This window comes from Lycium ferocissimum, chromosome 6 (assembly GCF_029784015.1).
Source record: "Lycium ferocissimum isolate CSIRO_LF1 chromosome 6, AGI_CSIRO_Lferr_CH_V1, whole genome shotgun sequence".
NCBI lineage: Eukaryota > Viridiplantae > Streptophyta > Magnoliopsida > Solanales > Solanaceae > Lycium > Lycium ferocissimum.
In genome coordinates, this window is record NC_081347.1 from 3,813,128 (window position 1) to 3,828,029 (window position 14,902).

General features: G+C 36.7%; 1 protein-coding gene and 1 pseudogene across 1 annotated transcript; one reads left to right on the forward strand and one right to left on the reverse strand.

The window, feature by feature from the left end:
* Positions 1-2,315: 2,315 nt before the first annotated feature.
* LOC132058968 (UDP-glycosyltransferase 91A1-like) lies at positions 2,316-4,324 on the reverse strand. Its single transcript, XM_059451407.1, has 2 exons — positions 3,440-4,324; positions 2,316-3,078 (listed from the first exon to the last, which is right to left on the reverse strand). The coding sequence occupies exons 1-2, from the start codon at positions 4,239-4,241 to the stop codon at positions 2,417-2,419; spliced, it is 1,464 nt and encodes a 487-aa protein (XP_059307390.1). The 5' UTR covers positions 4,242-4,324; the 3' UTR covers positions 2,316-2,416.
* A 6,203-nt stretch (positions 4,325-10,527) lies between these two features.
* The window catches only part of LOC132060499 (UDP-glycosyltransferase 91A1-like), a 5,914-nt pseudogene continuing 1,539 nt past the window's right edge, over positions 10,528-14,902 (forward strand).

Here is a 14,902-nt window from a genome sequence, read left to right on the forward strand (position 1 = left end):
GGATTTCTGTCATTTTTCTGAATTATGAGATCCCTATTTATAGTTGTAGGATGGAGGAGTTGTGATAAGGACAGACTTCTTTCGATCAATCAGATTTCGGTTGACATTGCGATATTTTATTGGTCGGAACATGTTACTTGTACGCATGACGCACTTTCATTGGCCTTTGATTTGACTAGGCTTGTTGTGTCATTTTTAACACGTGGCATGATCTTATAGGCTCCTTTGTTTGACTTCGCGTGCCACGTCGTTTGACATGTGGCACCAAAGTGGGACTCTAGAATAAGATGATGTCTTGGGCTCGGCAAAGTGGGCTCATCATTTGTAACCCAATTAAATGGACTAGCCTAATAAAATTGGACCATTACTTAAATCCATATTTATTGGACTTAAATAATTAACTCAATTGTATTAGCCCACAATTTACTTATTCGAACTAATATATCTTGAGTGTAATCCGAATTTCTTGCGGATTAAATTTAATAAAATATCATTGTCCACAACTATATTATCTTTCTTTGAAATTTCAATCTTCAAATCCAATAGAAGATTTGTAGCTGGAATGGATGTGTGTGTATGTGTATATATAGAAGGACAGAAGGTAGTTGTTGACTCTAGCTTTACTTTTTCTAATGCACATACTAAATTTGATTATTTGTAGCAAAAAGAGTAACACGTACATGATATAATTTCGTATCTAAATAACTTGAAATTGAACTCTTAGTACTTTTTGAAATAATGAAGTATTTCATGTCGAACATACTAGGTTCAATTGAATCCGTTGATAATAGGCTATATCTGGAGTCAATTCCTCGAATGGTCATTGAACTTGTAGAAAAGTCCTATTAAAGTAACTTTTGATTTTTTTTAGACAATAAGGTCATCAAATTATGCCCTTGTTTCCAATAAAGTAAAACAATCCATTTTTTGACATAATCCCCTTAACCCATTTTTAAATACAAAATTCATTATTTAGGCACAATTTTTTGGTACTATGAAATTCTTGTTCAAATAATATTTTCATGTTTTAATAATAAAAAATCAAATTATTATTTCAATTTATAAGAATAAAACAATATAACAATTCAAAATTTAAGTATGCTATAAGATTTTCTTTGTTATATCAACTTCTTTTGAAATATTTTAATATTTTTCTATTGCTCAAAGTAGGAAGTTGAACACTTTACTTAATAAAAGTACTTGGACATAATTGAAACACATGAGACGTTATATAGATGCATGATGCATGTAGAATATTTGGATAAATTTTCTCAAAAAAAAAAAAAAAATCATGTTGGATAACTACTTCGTAAAAATCAAAACATTTTTAACAATTAGTTGTATATATGCTTTCTAAAAATATAAATATTTATATTAATTGTAATCCACTTATTTGTAGTACTTAAATAAAATCAAAATATTACAAGTTCATCTACAAGAAAATAAAAATAGTAAATATTTTTTTTGATAATCGAAAATTTTATAGATCAGGAAAAATTATTTATAATCAGTTAAAAAATCTACAATTAAGCGTCGTGCTTAATTCTACTATCATCCAACAATATCCTTTTATTTTCTACTTTAGACACAATTTTGCAATATTAAATTTTTTTTGTTTGAATCAATATTTTTCACATTTTGAAAATAAAATAAAACTATTGAAATGGGTTATATAATTTAAAAATAAGTTAAGGGGTCTTATGTCCAAAAATGGAATGTTTTACTTTTTGGGAAATATGGGAATAGTTTGATGATTTTATTGTCCAAAAAAATTCAAATGTTACTTTAGTAGGATTTTTCTACAACTTCAATTACCATTTGAGGAATTGACTCCTATATCTGCCATACATGATCCTACATAAATTTCATTCGATGAAGGAAATACAGAGATTTATATGAATATTGGTTAACATAATAAACTCACAATCATATATGTTATTAGGACACAAAAATGAATTAGATTAGCAAAAATAACGGCGTACCTATTTGAGCCATATCATATATATAATTGATTAGCCTCAACAGGACTAGACGTTTATTTAAACTTTTTTAAACATTATGACAATCATTTAGATAAATAAAGAACTAGTAATTATTAAAAGCATCTTTTTAGAACCACTTGAAATTTATTGACCAATATCAAAATACAAAGAGTAGAGGGGGACTAGACCTCTACATATCAATGTTGAGAAAAAAGGTCATATCCTCAGCATATTAAACTTGAAAGATATAGCGGTGTGATTTTCTACTCACAAGAACTGGCAATTTTCTAATCTAATCATAGAGATATTGATAACCTAAATATGATCTTTTCTTAATTTTCCGCCTGAGCCGAGTATTGAAGGATATTGAAACATATTATAGTATACCATCTCTATTGAGCTGGTTGAATTTGCAGAATTTTATCATCACATAGTTAGCTCTCTTTTATTTGTGTTGTGTCTCCATTTTCTTTCTTGATTTCTCTATGCTCCTGCAAATATTCCATCAAATTCTCAACATACATTTCTTGTCTTTCCTTATCAGCAAATAATTCTCTCATACTTTTAGCATTTTCTCTATACACTTTCCCTCTTTCCCCTAATATCACCAAACTCAGTGAGTCAGCTACCGAGTCCCTCGTAAACGTCCCTTCTCTTTCATCCCTTGGAATTGAATACGCCATCTTTTTCTCCTCTAATAACCTTGCATTCAAACCTTGATCATTCAAAAATGGCAATAAAATTAATGCCTTTTCATAAGAAATGGCTTCAACTACTGAACTCCAACCAGAATGAGTCAAGAATCCACCCACTGACTCATGACTTAGTATCTTCAACTGTGGCGCCCATCCAGTGCACACTACTCCACGACCCTTTGTTCTTTCCTCAAACCCTTCTGGTAACTCGATCATCTCGGTGTCAAATTCACCGAGTTGCTTCCTTAGTACCCAAAAGAATGGTAATCTTGAAAGTTCTAAACCGTGAGCTATCTCAGTGAGTTCGTCTTGACTCGGTTTCACCTCGCTGCCAAACGCGACGTAAACCACTGATCTTTTCTCTTGCGAGTCAAGCCATTGTTTTATAGTACTCTCTAGTCCTGTTGATTTTAAATGGGGTGTTTAGTGAACGAAATTTAAGCAAGAAAGAAATTATTTCAACACTGATAAATGTACTTTTGGGCGATATGAAGTGATAATATGAAACAAATAAAAAACACATTAATCATTACCTTGATTTGTTCATTTGTTCACTCTTTAAAATGTCGATATCACTCACAAAAATTTTTGTGTACGTTTTGACACAAATTTTTTTGTGTAACATATCATGACATTTATGTAATTATATCAACATAAAATGAAAAGTTTTACGTTAAATTAGTTTCTAAATAACATACCGTAATATTTCAGTATAGATTAAAAAGGAAATAATGACACATAAAAATATGGCAGAGGGAGTACCTGTCCATGCTACATTTTTTTCATCGTCGCCATTGTCAACGGTCAATGGTGAAAGTTGACCGACAGGAAAGACCGGTTTCTGGTGAAGCTCTTCTAGTACATGTAACCATTGCGGTTCAAATTCTGAGCAACTTCTAAGAGCCAACAAATCACAACTCTGAATACCAGCACCAAACCGGTAAATATCTGATGCTTCAGACACATTACCTATGAAACTATCCTGCATTCTTAAAACCTCGTACAATCGATAAGCAACGGTTGAAGGAAATTTCACCCATTTTGGCGAAGTTGTAAGAACTTGGAGTTCATCTAAGGAGCCATAGCCCGCCATTAAGGCAGGTGCTGGCCCGCAAAAGCCCAATACTGCGGCAATCACAATAGTGAAAAAAACACTCGGAACATTATTTTCCTTAGCTATTGGGCCGGCCCAATAAGCCGCGAAATCGAAGAAAATCCAGTCTGGTTTAGCGGTTTGCAGAAATTGAGATACAGAGTCGCGCATACCATCATATGCTATTTTAAGATACTGGATTTTTTCACGTGGCAAATCTATTGTGGCTTCAGCGGTTTCAGGTAGATTTTCTACCAGTGGAAGTGGGATTTTGACGAAATGTATATAAGGGGAATATTTTGAGGGTAATTTCGGGAGGCGGCTAATGTTTCTTGGAGTGGAAATGAAGGAGATTTTGTGACCTTTTTTAGCTATGTGCTTCGCAAGTTCTAAATATGGAAGCATGTGACCAAAAGCTAGCCATGGAAGCATAGCTATGTGGAGTTTTTTGTGTTCGGGATGAATAGCCATGAGAAAGAGTTTGAAGAGTCACTTGATTATTTTACGTGTGATATTGGATTTTGGACTTTTGGTTTATCCTCCTTTATATAATGAAGAAAACGTCTATTGGTGGATGGACACAACTAAGAAAGGAAAAAATATATGCCATGCATGTATACTTATAATTCTAAATTCTAAAAAATGGGATTTTGATCAATTATATATACATATTAAGTAAATTTTTAAACAAAACTATAAGATTTGAGCCAAAATTATTGGCTTATGACGAACTCGTAGGCAAAGCTATAGCTCCACCCCTGATTCAATAGACACGTTAATTAAGTTATAGAATGGGAAAAAAATAAAAGGTTTATGTTTTAATTGTTAAAAGTGTAAAATAGTATATTTATAAAATAAATATCAAAGAAATAGGTAAATTAAACCTCTTGATAAACATTAATTAATCGGTAGTTTGATAAAAACTGAAACCTAACTTATTATCGCACATTAAAATTCATGATTGTATATAAAAGAATCTCTAACGGATACGTTTGGTTTTTCCTTTGCAACATTTGGAAGGATAACTACTCCATTTCACTAATTCACATTAATTTCTGTTCAATTATTGAGATCTTCTGCCTATCTCTGCACTCAGCCACCCTTTTTTTGACAAGAAAGTTAATGCCATTGCTCTGTGAACTCTCTGTTTCTTATATTATCTTCTTCTTGGATTTCCCAATACTTTGTACTCATTGCTGTGGAGATTCAAGGATAGGGCGACAAGATGGGATCTTGTCATAAAATAACTTTACTCAGAAGATATTGTTCTTTAAAAGGTTTAAGTTTAACATTGTGAAAAAAAACTTATATTTGATAAATTTTATTTTTTGATACTGTGTTCGAGTATTATTTTATTAGATCACCAATTTGTATTTATCAAGAGAGACATGATTATATAAATATATTTTATACCCACCGTTAATGTTAAACACCAAGTGACCTTTGTTCCATTTAGACAACCTGTGGACAGTGTTTCATTTAGGCTCTTTTTGCACAATTTCAGAATTAACTGAAGTCGTGTTGCCAAGCGCCTCTTACGTGGAAAAATAAACGAATTCGTATGGGACACGTGGAAATTTTATTTTTTTTACAAAAAAAAAAAAAAAAAAACTTTTTATTTATTTTTCTTGATATCCACCCCCGCCCCCGCCTCTTGTTGCCTTCTTCCATTCCTTCTCCCCCACCCCCCTCGTTCCCGTCTTCTTCTTCTTCACTATCCCTCCCCCCCCCGCTCTTCCTGCGTCTTCTTCACCAGATCCCCACCATTGCAATTTTTTTTTCACTTCTTCTTGTTTATCTCTCCTTCTCAACACTTCCTCCATCCCCCATCCACCACCACATTGCCACCGCAACACCACCACTAAATCCAACCTTCTACTCCTATCATTTTTTAACGTAGTTTAAATCAATACACAAATTATGTATCAGCAAAAAAAAAAAAAAAAAAAAAAAAGTAAAGAAAGGATATGGGTTTTTCAAAACTTAAACTCCATCTCAACCTCCTCTTTTCAAGAACTCAAATTTAAGTTCAACAACTATGGCCAACACAAAAGCATTAGTAGTAATTCAAAAAGTCATAACAAGGTTGAGCAAAGGACACCATCGACAATGTTAAGGCCAAAATTGATGGGTCATGATTTTGTGCCGTTGTTTTCATGAATTGGGGTTTTTGTGTTTTGTATATGTTTTTTCGTGTTTTATCCGATCAAGAAGCAAATTTTCGTTTGTGTATATAATGTGTGAGTGGAGATTGATACGTACACACGGTAATTATGTTCTTTTGGGATTTATGTTCTCGGTAGTTGAACGTCATAATAAAAGGAAATTGATGTTGTGGTGTGGTTATGGTATTTCTTAACAATTTAATAAGGTCCACCAACTTTTAGTTCCATATTTTTAAGAAATTTGGAGAAGAGAGAAGTTTGGGGAAGAGGGTCCCATTTTTTTTGAGAAATTTGAAGAAGGAGAAGTGTGGGGAAGAAAGTGTGGGACCCCCATAACTAAATAAAGAAAAGAACCAAAAAGAAAATAGTTAAAAACTAAGAAAAATATGTTCCCGGATCAAAATTTTTCCTATTCAACGTGAAATTGCCATGTCGGGCAAATGAAACACGGTATATATATAGGAACAAATGGAACAAAGGTCACTTGAGGTGTTCAAGTGAAAGAAGTCCACAGGTGTATATATATATATATATATACAAAACTTAGACTGTTGTGGTCAGGGGCGGACCCAACGTATTGGGTGGGGGGACACGTGCCCCCCCAACTTCGAAAAAAACCCTATATATATACTTTGAAAAACTATGATATATTATAAAAGGACCCCTCAAACATAATTGTAAAAGTAGTTTTTAACAGTGCCCCGATTTGCTCACTTCACCACCGAGATCAAATCTTGGCTCCATACAATTTTTTGTCTCTATATATGTATTTATAATTAATTTTAGTGACCTGTCCAACACGGTATTATCCCTCAGTCGTCATTAAAATTTTTGTTGTTGTGTATGTTAAGATAATGGTGCCCCCGCCGTCTTAAAATCCTGGATCCGCCTCTGGTTGTGGTTAAGCCTCAGTAGGGGATTTTTCCTACTAAGTGAAGGGGCAAGGTATATATATAGGAACATTAGGGAGGTTCCCAGGTGTATATATATATATATATATACAATCCTACTCGGTACTTCTTTAACCACACCCTGTATAATTTTTTAACAATCCTATTTGGTACTTCCTCACTCCTATATTTCTTCTTATCATGTAGTTATAATTAATTTTCTGTCTATCTCCCAATTTTTTTTTAACGGAAAATGAACGATCTTGAACCTTTTTTTTTTTAACTTAATGACTTCGTCTTCTTGTTATACCATCTCTTCCTCTTAACCTTTGTTCTTAATAACAGTCTTCTTTAACCACACCCTGGTAACCACGGCCAACATCGTCCTTTATCATTTGGATATTAAAACGGCCCCTTTAAAACCTAGGAATTTACAGGTTAATCCAATGAGGTTATTAAAAAGTTAAGAGAATAACCACATACTAAGTATAACAAGATTCATGACTGGACAGAAGTCCAGATTAAGTTAAAAAAAAAACCCACTGTTCATATCACTGTTCACGTTGTACTGTTCATTTCTTGTTTAAAAAAAAATTGGGAGATAGACAGAAAATTAATTATAACTACATGATAAGAAGAAATATAGGAGTGAGGAAGTACCGAGTAGGATTGTTAAAAAATTATTTAAAAACAACTAAAACCAAAGAGATTTAGATAATATAATAAGAATACTAGATGAGATAGAAATTATAGGTGAAAAACCTTTAAAACATTGGAAAAATAACAAAATTGTATGTAAATTAGACATAATAAATCCAAGAATATATAATTAAAACGAAATCAATAGAAGCAACTAACCAAGATGTAGAAGACTTTAAAGTACAAATAAAAGAATTGTTAGATTTAGGAGTAATAAGAAGATCTACTTCTAAACATAGATCTGCCGCATTTATGGTAAGAAATCATAGTGAGATAGTAAGAGGAAAAACTAGAATGATAATAAATTACAAAAGACTTAATGATAACACCAGAACAGATTGATATAAGTTACCAGACAAAACAAAGCTAATAAATAGAATACAAAGTAAAAAGGTTTTTAGTAAATTTGATTGTAAATCGAGATATTAGCGGTACGAATGCATGAAGAAAGTATAGAATGGTCATTTACACATCGTCCCGAAGGACATTTCGAATGGTTAGTAATGCCATTTGGATTAAAAACGGCTCTCCACCAATTTTTCAAAGAAAAATGGATAGATATTTGGAGACTATAAAAGATTTGTCCTAGTATATGTAGATGATATATTAGTATTTAGTAAAGACATGAAAGAACATTTAGGATACCTCCAGACAGTATTTAGATTATTTATAGAAAATGGAATAATAATTAGCAAGAAAAAGATGGAATTATGTAAAAACCATATAAACTTCTTAGGAGTAGTATTAGGAGATGGCAAAATAAAATTACAACCTCATTGAAAGAATATTTTCCGTAGTTTCCTTTCATTCCTTGAATTGGTTAATATATAAAAATATCCTACTCAAAATAGGAGAGTACAAAATATTACAAAATATTCTAACCTAAATAAGAGATTACAAAATATTACAAAATATTTACATAATCTATCACACCCCCGCAAATAAACGGGAGGTTTACGAACGCCGAGATTACTGTCACGAAAATCTCAAAAAGGACATGAGGAAGACCTTTAGTGAAAATATCTCGCAACGATATCGGGACGGACATGAAGGACCCGAACTTGTCCCCGCGCAACCTTCTCACGCACAAAATGAATGTCCATCTCAATATGTTTGGTGCGTTGATGTTGCACCGGATTACCAGACAGATATATGGCACTCACATTGTCACAATATACCAACGTAGCTTTGCGAACTGGACAATGTAGTTCTAATTAAAGATTGCGAATCCAGGAAGACTCAGAGACAACATTAGTTACACCCCGATACTCTGCTTCAGCGCTAGACCGAGAAAGAGTTGGTTGTCGCTTTGACGACCAAGAAATCAAGTTGTCACCCAAAAATACACAATACCCGACGTAGAACGACGAGTGTCCAGAACCACCCCAATACACGTGAGGAGACAAGGTCGGGATCGATGATGGGTAGAGATGCAACCCGTGATCAAGAGTGCCCGAACATACCGCACAATCCGCTTAAGAGCAAGCATATGATCGTCCCGCGGTCATGCATATAAGCACACCCGTTGGACAAAGATATGAAATATCCGGTTTCGTGAAAGTGAGATGCGAAGAAGCACCGCGAGACTACGATAATGAGTGGGATCTTCATAAGGAGCACCGAAGTAGCACCGACCTTCGGTTTTGTGTCAACCGGAGTGAAGAGGGCTTGCATATGACATACCCGCGCGATCAATGATTTCCTCGGCATACTTACGTCGAGAGAGGAACATCCCCCCGTAACGGTCACAAAGCCAAGAAAAAAATAATTCAAAGGACCCAAATCCTTCGTAGCAAATTCGGAACCAAGTCTATCCATGATGGAACGACGGAGAGCGTGCGAGGATGCGGTATAATATCATCAACATAGAGCAATATATATGCCATTTCGGTCCCCCATGGTAGATGAACAACGAATTATCGGTACTCCGTTTATTAGAGAAGCCAAGCGAAAACACAAAACGCAAAAACGTCTATACCAAGCACGCGGAGCCTCGCTTAAGCCCATAGAGAGACTTACGCAATAGGCAAACATAATCGGGATGTGTGCGATCTCGAAAACCCATAGGCCGATGCATATACACGCTTTCGAGCTCACCGTGAAGAAAAGCATTCTTCACATCCAAATTGATGTATAGGCCAACGCTTTGACAACGAAAGACTAAGAATAGCGCGGATAGTTGCCGGTTTCACCACGGATCGAACGTCTCACCACAAGCAATGCCAACCCGCCGAGTTTTGCCATCACCTACAAGTCGGGCTTTATGCCTCTCAAAATCACCATTAGACTTTTCTTTGAGTAAAATCCACATGTAACGAATAACATTAACATTAAAGTGGACAGGGGACCAAATCCCACGTCTTATTCCTAACAAGAGCATCAAATTCATCATTCATAGCCATTTTCCAATTCGGGTCACAAGAGCGGCCAATGGGTTACGAGGTAGTGAGATTTCACAACCGTGGTATGTAAGTTAACCGTACGTTTAGGCTTGGATAATACCCCGGTCTGGCTGCGGGCGACCATGGTGGGACGGGGAGTGGGATAGGTGGCTGGGACAGAGCAAGCGAACGGGGCCGGGTCGGGCTAGGGCCGGCGGTCGGTCCCGGTCGGGCCGCCACCGGGGGACCAAGAATGTGCGGGAGGCGGGAGGAGAGCAGAGGCCGCCGGATACGGGGGAGGCAGGGAGGGGAGGTGCCGGTTTTTGAAGGTGATGAAAAATATAAGGAGAGATCCCTTCATCCAAAAAATCGTATGTATGGGGTGGAGGAGTAGACAAGGTAGCAAAGGGAAACCGAGTCTCATCGAAAACAACATGACGACTAAGGATGATCTTATGTGATGATAAGTCATAGCATTTGTAGCCTCTGGGTTCGATGGGTACCCTAAAATACACAAGGTGTAGACCTACCGCAACTTATGAATCGTAGTTGACGAGAAAAGAGGGTAAGACAAACACCCAAAGACCCGGCGCGAGTACGTCGGTTCCTTATGATATAAAGCATGGAGGGAGATTTATGGTTCAATAAATTGCTTGGTAAAATATTAAGTAGGTAAGTTGCCATTTACAATGCATGATGCCAAAAAAGGCGGGAGAGAAGCGTGGGCAAGAAGAGTGCGCACGACATTATTGATGAAATCGAATTTTCCTTTTGGCCTTCCCATTTTCATGGACGTATGAGGACAAGAAAAACGAAAGGACATCCCATTCGACTCACAAAGACGCCAAAAATCATTATTTTCATATTCTTTCCCATTATCACATTGGACATTTTTTATTTCTCGTTCAAAATGCATTCGGACATGGGCCCGAAATTCTAAAAACTTAGCAAAGACATCGATTTCCTAGCTAAGGGAAAAGTCCACAAATATTTCGAGAAATCATCCAAGAAAAGAACATAATATCGATGACCCATGGAACTTAAGACAGGAGAAATCCATAAATCACTATGAATAATATCAAAAGGCATACAAGTGTTCGAATCAGATGGAACAAAAGGCAACTTAATATGTTTTCCAAGCACGCAAGAACAACAAATACTAGAGCAACTAGAATTATTACATTCAATGCTTTTATTTATCCTAAGAGAATTCAAAACTGACGCTCCCGGGTGACCCAAACTGTTATATCCCGCATTTTGTACGTCGGAATATTTTAAGACAATCGCGGGAAGTTAAGGGCAAGGCCATTCTTCGGGTTTTTGGTTTGAATACGCAAGTCGCTTATAAATATTATTGTCATGGAAATTTATGGCAAACTTGGAATTGGAAACTTTTACGCATGTCTTGTTGGAAAAAAAATTCAAGGGGGGCTATGGCCCACATGAGTGCATGACACATGTGATTAAAAGATGACTAAATAATTTACGGAATTCATCTTTTATTATTAGAAAAAAATTCAAGAAACTGAGGGAAAGAAAAAGAAAAATCTAGAAAATTGAAGAAAAGGAGAAAAAAGAAGGAGAAAAACGTCCAAGGGGGCTGCACATGATCACCATGTGCCATGGATAAATACATATGTGTGTGTAGTGGTCAAGAAGACCATTTCTCATCATTTTAATTCGAGAATTCAAGAGAAAGGAAGGAAAGAGAGAGAGAGTCTCTCGGTTGCCAAGGGCCGGCCGAGAGTGGTGCCTCTCCTTGTGTTCATGGAAAAATTATTTTTCCTCTAGTTTTCTACTAAACGAAGGCTCTCTTCGACGTGGAGTGGTTGTCGTTAAGAAAACCAATCGTTTTGCACACAAGTTCTAGCCGAATGAAGAAGTGAAGGAAAAGGTAAGAACTCATCTTCTTTTGTATGTTACGGACGGATATATATCGTGGAGTTGAGAAATGGATGAAAAACATGAAATCATGCATGCTAGAGTGCGGGTGTATTGTGTTGTCATGACCGTGTGTGTGTTGTTGTATGTATGATGAACTAATTGAATTTAGCATGCTTGGGCGTTGTAATGTGTAGAAACGGGATTGAAAACCATGGAATGTGCATGTTGTGCGGGAGACGCAGCGGGCTGCTTTGGGGGGAGATGATGAACTAATTTTATGTAACATACGGTTGTTGTTTGTTGCGGATTATGTGATGAAAATAAAGGTTTAATAACTCAAGTTGAAGTTGTAGTTGCTTGCGGACTGATTTGGAACGTTATGTGATTCCTTGTGTTGATGGAAATGAAAATCCTAACGTATGGAATCGTCAATTTAGTTTATGAAATTGAAAGAAAGAAATGTATCGTCGATGTCCTAATGTAATCAAGGATTTCGGTGTTAGTCTATGGTTCAAGTTGTTTTGAATATTATAAAGGATTGCTTGAAACGTTCTTAAATCATGTTTAAAGTGGTCTCGGATTAATACTCGAACACGCGAGCATTGATGTTAGTTTGAAAGTATATAATCGAAGGTTGTCGAAATACGGGAGATGACTTTGTTAATGTTAGAATATGTTTGAATACGTTTATCGTTGGTTTTGTTGTTGATATTGTGCCGAGTTCCATTCTCGGGTTGTAAGTTGTTGAATCCGAGTCAGTATTTCGGGACGGCGCATTTACAGGGAAATGTCTACGAAATTTTGCGTACAAGTGTTATTTCGAGAATTCACTTTAGACGCTCGTTAACATTTGCAACGTGACCAATTTGTAGATTTTGATGAATTTGGAACGTGGATTTGAGGAGCGTAAGAAGCGGAAAAGGTATGTAAGACTTTACCTTCCTTTCGGCATGTCTTAGACGTAGTAGGCTTGAACACCTGCCTCCGGAACAATTCCTTTCCTAGAAATCCGAGATTGAAAATTTGCTACTATTCATTCAAAGAAGATTGAAGTAAATGTCCATGAATGGTCAAATAAAGGTCTAAACACCTAGAACTTGCATAAATAGGGATCCGTTCACCCTAAAACTCTCATAAGTCATGTCATGAAACGTATTATATGTAAATTGTGTACGCCGCCTCATTTGACCCGAGGTGGGCCCACTATTCCCTAATTTCCCTACATGGCTCCACTTGGTTTATTTCCGTACTATAATTTGAGGAAACCTTTGGACATCACCCCGACTACTGAATAATAGTTGTTTTAACCAATCCCTCGACTCCAAGGCATGATTTTCCTTCCCAAAAGTTTACAAATGTTTTCCAAAATATTCATTTTTCTCCCCAAAACCAAGTTTTACACACAAAGTCTTAATGACTAAAACGATGACTATGGCTCCATGATGATGATGATGCCGATGTGAGAAGTCTATGACGAGAATGCCAAGGATATGTTCTTACTACGAATATGACGATATGAACTGTTAAGCCATTTTTGAATAATGACTATTTTTCAAAGGTTTTAACGTAAACGGAATGATGTCTTATGATCCTGTTCTATGATTCCTCATGAAGTTACTCTCCATTGATAGCCTCGCCTTAAAATACTCGTTCCTTCAAGGCGGACAAAGTTTACTCCTGGTTAATCCATAATATAACGGAGGTCACCGACCTTACGTCACTCCGATAGACACATGACTTTCCTTGGCCTCCCATGCATGCCGATTATATGATACCTTTCGATATGATGAATGTGTATGTACGGGGAACGGGGGAGGGCAACTGTGTCCACCGATTCAACCGCTTATCATCCCGACGCGGACGTCTCGGGACGCGGATACGGAGCCGCACGCGCGTTCGTTTACGTGATATATATATATATATATATATATATATATATATATATATATATATATATATATATATGTATATATATATATAATATGATATATTTGGGACACCGTTGGGGAGTAGCGGGGGAGAGCCGATGTGACCCGGCGTCCGTAAACGCGAGTAAAAAGTACCCGTTCGAAAAGTATCTCGTTTCCCTATGTACAAGAATAAGAAACACCGTGTTCGTAAAAAAAAAAAAAAAAAAAAAAAGCTAGGCATGCATGGCCTCCGCCCCGAGTGGCACTCACATGTACAAAAAGTTACCCTTTATCCTATGATACTCTGGCCTATGTTTCCATACATGCTTATTACTTCCGCACAAGTTACGCGCATACGTGATATGTTCCATACGCATGACAGCTCTTACTATGTTGTTACTGCGATAGTCTTACATACTCGCAGTGATTGCTCGTATCGACCCCCTCTCTTCTCGGGGTCGCGTTCATGCCACGCAGTGTACACCCATGATATAGAAGCCGTGATAGAAGATGCTCAGTCAAGTTGGCAAACTCTATTTGTTCGGTGTCGCTGAAGTCGGGCCGCTTACGCCATGATGTCTTGTTTGAAGTTAGAGATCTTGGGCATGCAGTCGGGTTTCGAGTCGCTTTTGTACCATGATACAAGTTTTGTACAGTCACATATTTTATCTGATTCTAAAGCGACAAAGGAATATTTCAGCAGTCTTGTTATGTATACTTGACGTAGATATTTTTAAAAAAAAATAGTACGTAGGAAAAAAGCCGGGGGTTTGGGCCGGGTCCCGGGAGGGCGGGGCCCATCACACCCAGCGAGACGGCGTGGCCAAAAAGGGCCCCCCAAAGGAAATAAATTTAAAGGGGGGCCCGGGGGCACGGGAGAATCGGCTTGGTTTTTTTATAAGGGGGGTTACGGGATATAGATCGCCCCCCGCTCTCACATCCATTAAGGGGATCCCCGTCCGAAAATCCTTCACGTAAAACCCATAGGATCAAAATTAAAGATTACGGAAAATTATCGCATTTAACTTTCTAACAGAGATTAAGTTTTTAAATTTTTTTTCGGGGGGCGGGGGGGGCATTTTTTTAACGAGAAAGGAGGGGGCCGAGGAGGAAAAAGAAAATAACCACAACCGCAAGGGGAAATTTAATGACCATTACCAACAACAATACCATGAGATTATTGCCAAATTAGAATAAAAACGA

Bases quoted from the DNA above. Each gene is read 5' to 3' on its own strand.
- LOC132058968 (XM_059451407.1), bottom strand. From the start codon at position 4,241: ATGGCTATTCATCCCGAACACAAAAAACTCCACATAGCTATGCTTCCA. The intron at 3,079-3,439 runs GTACTCCCTCTG...TAAAATCAACAG, and splicing joins AAAAAATGTAGCATGGACAG to GACTAGAGAGTACTATAAAA.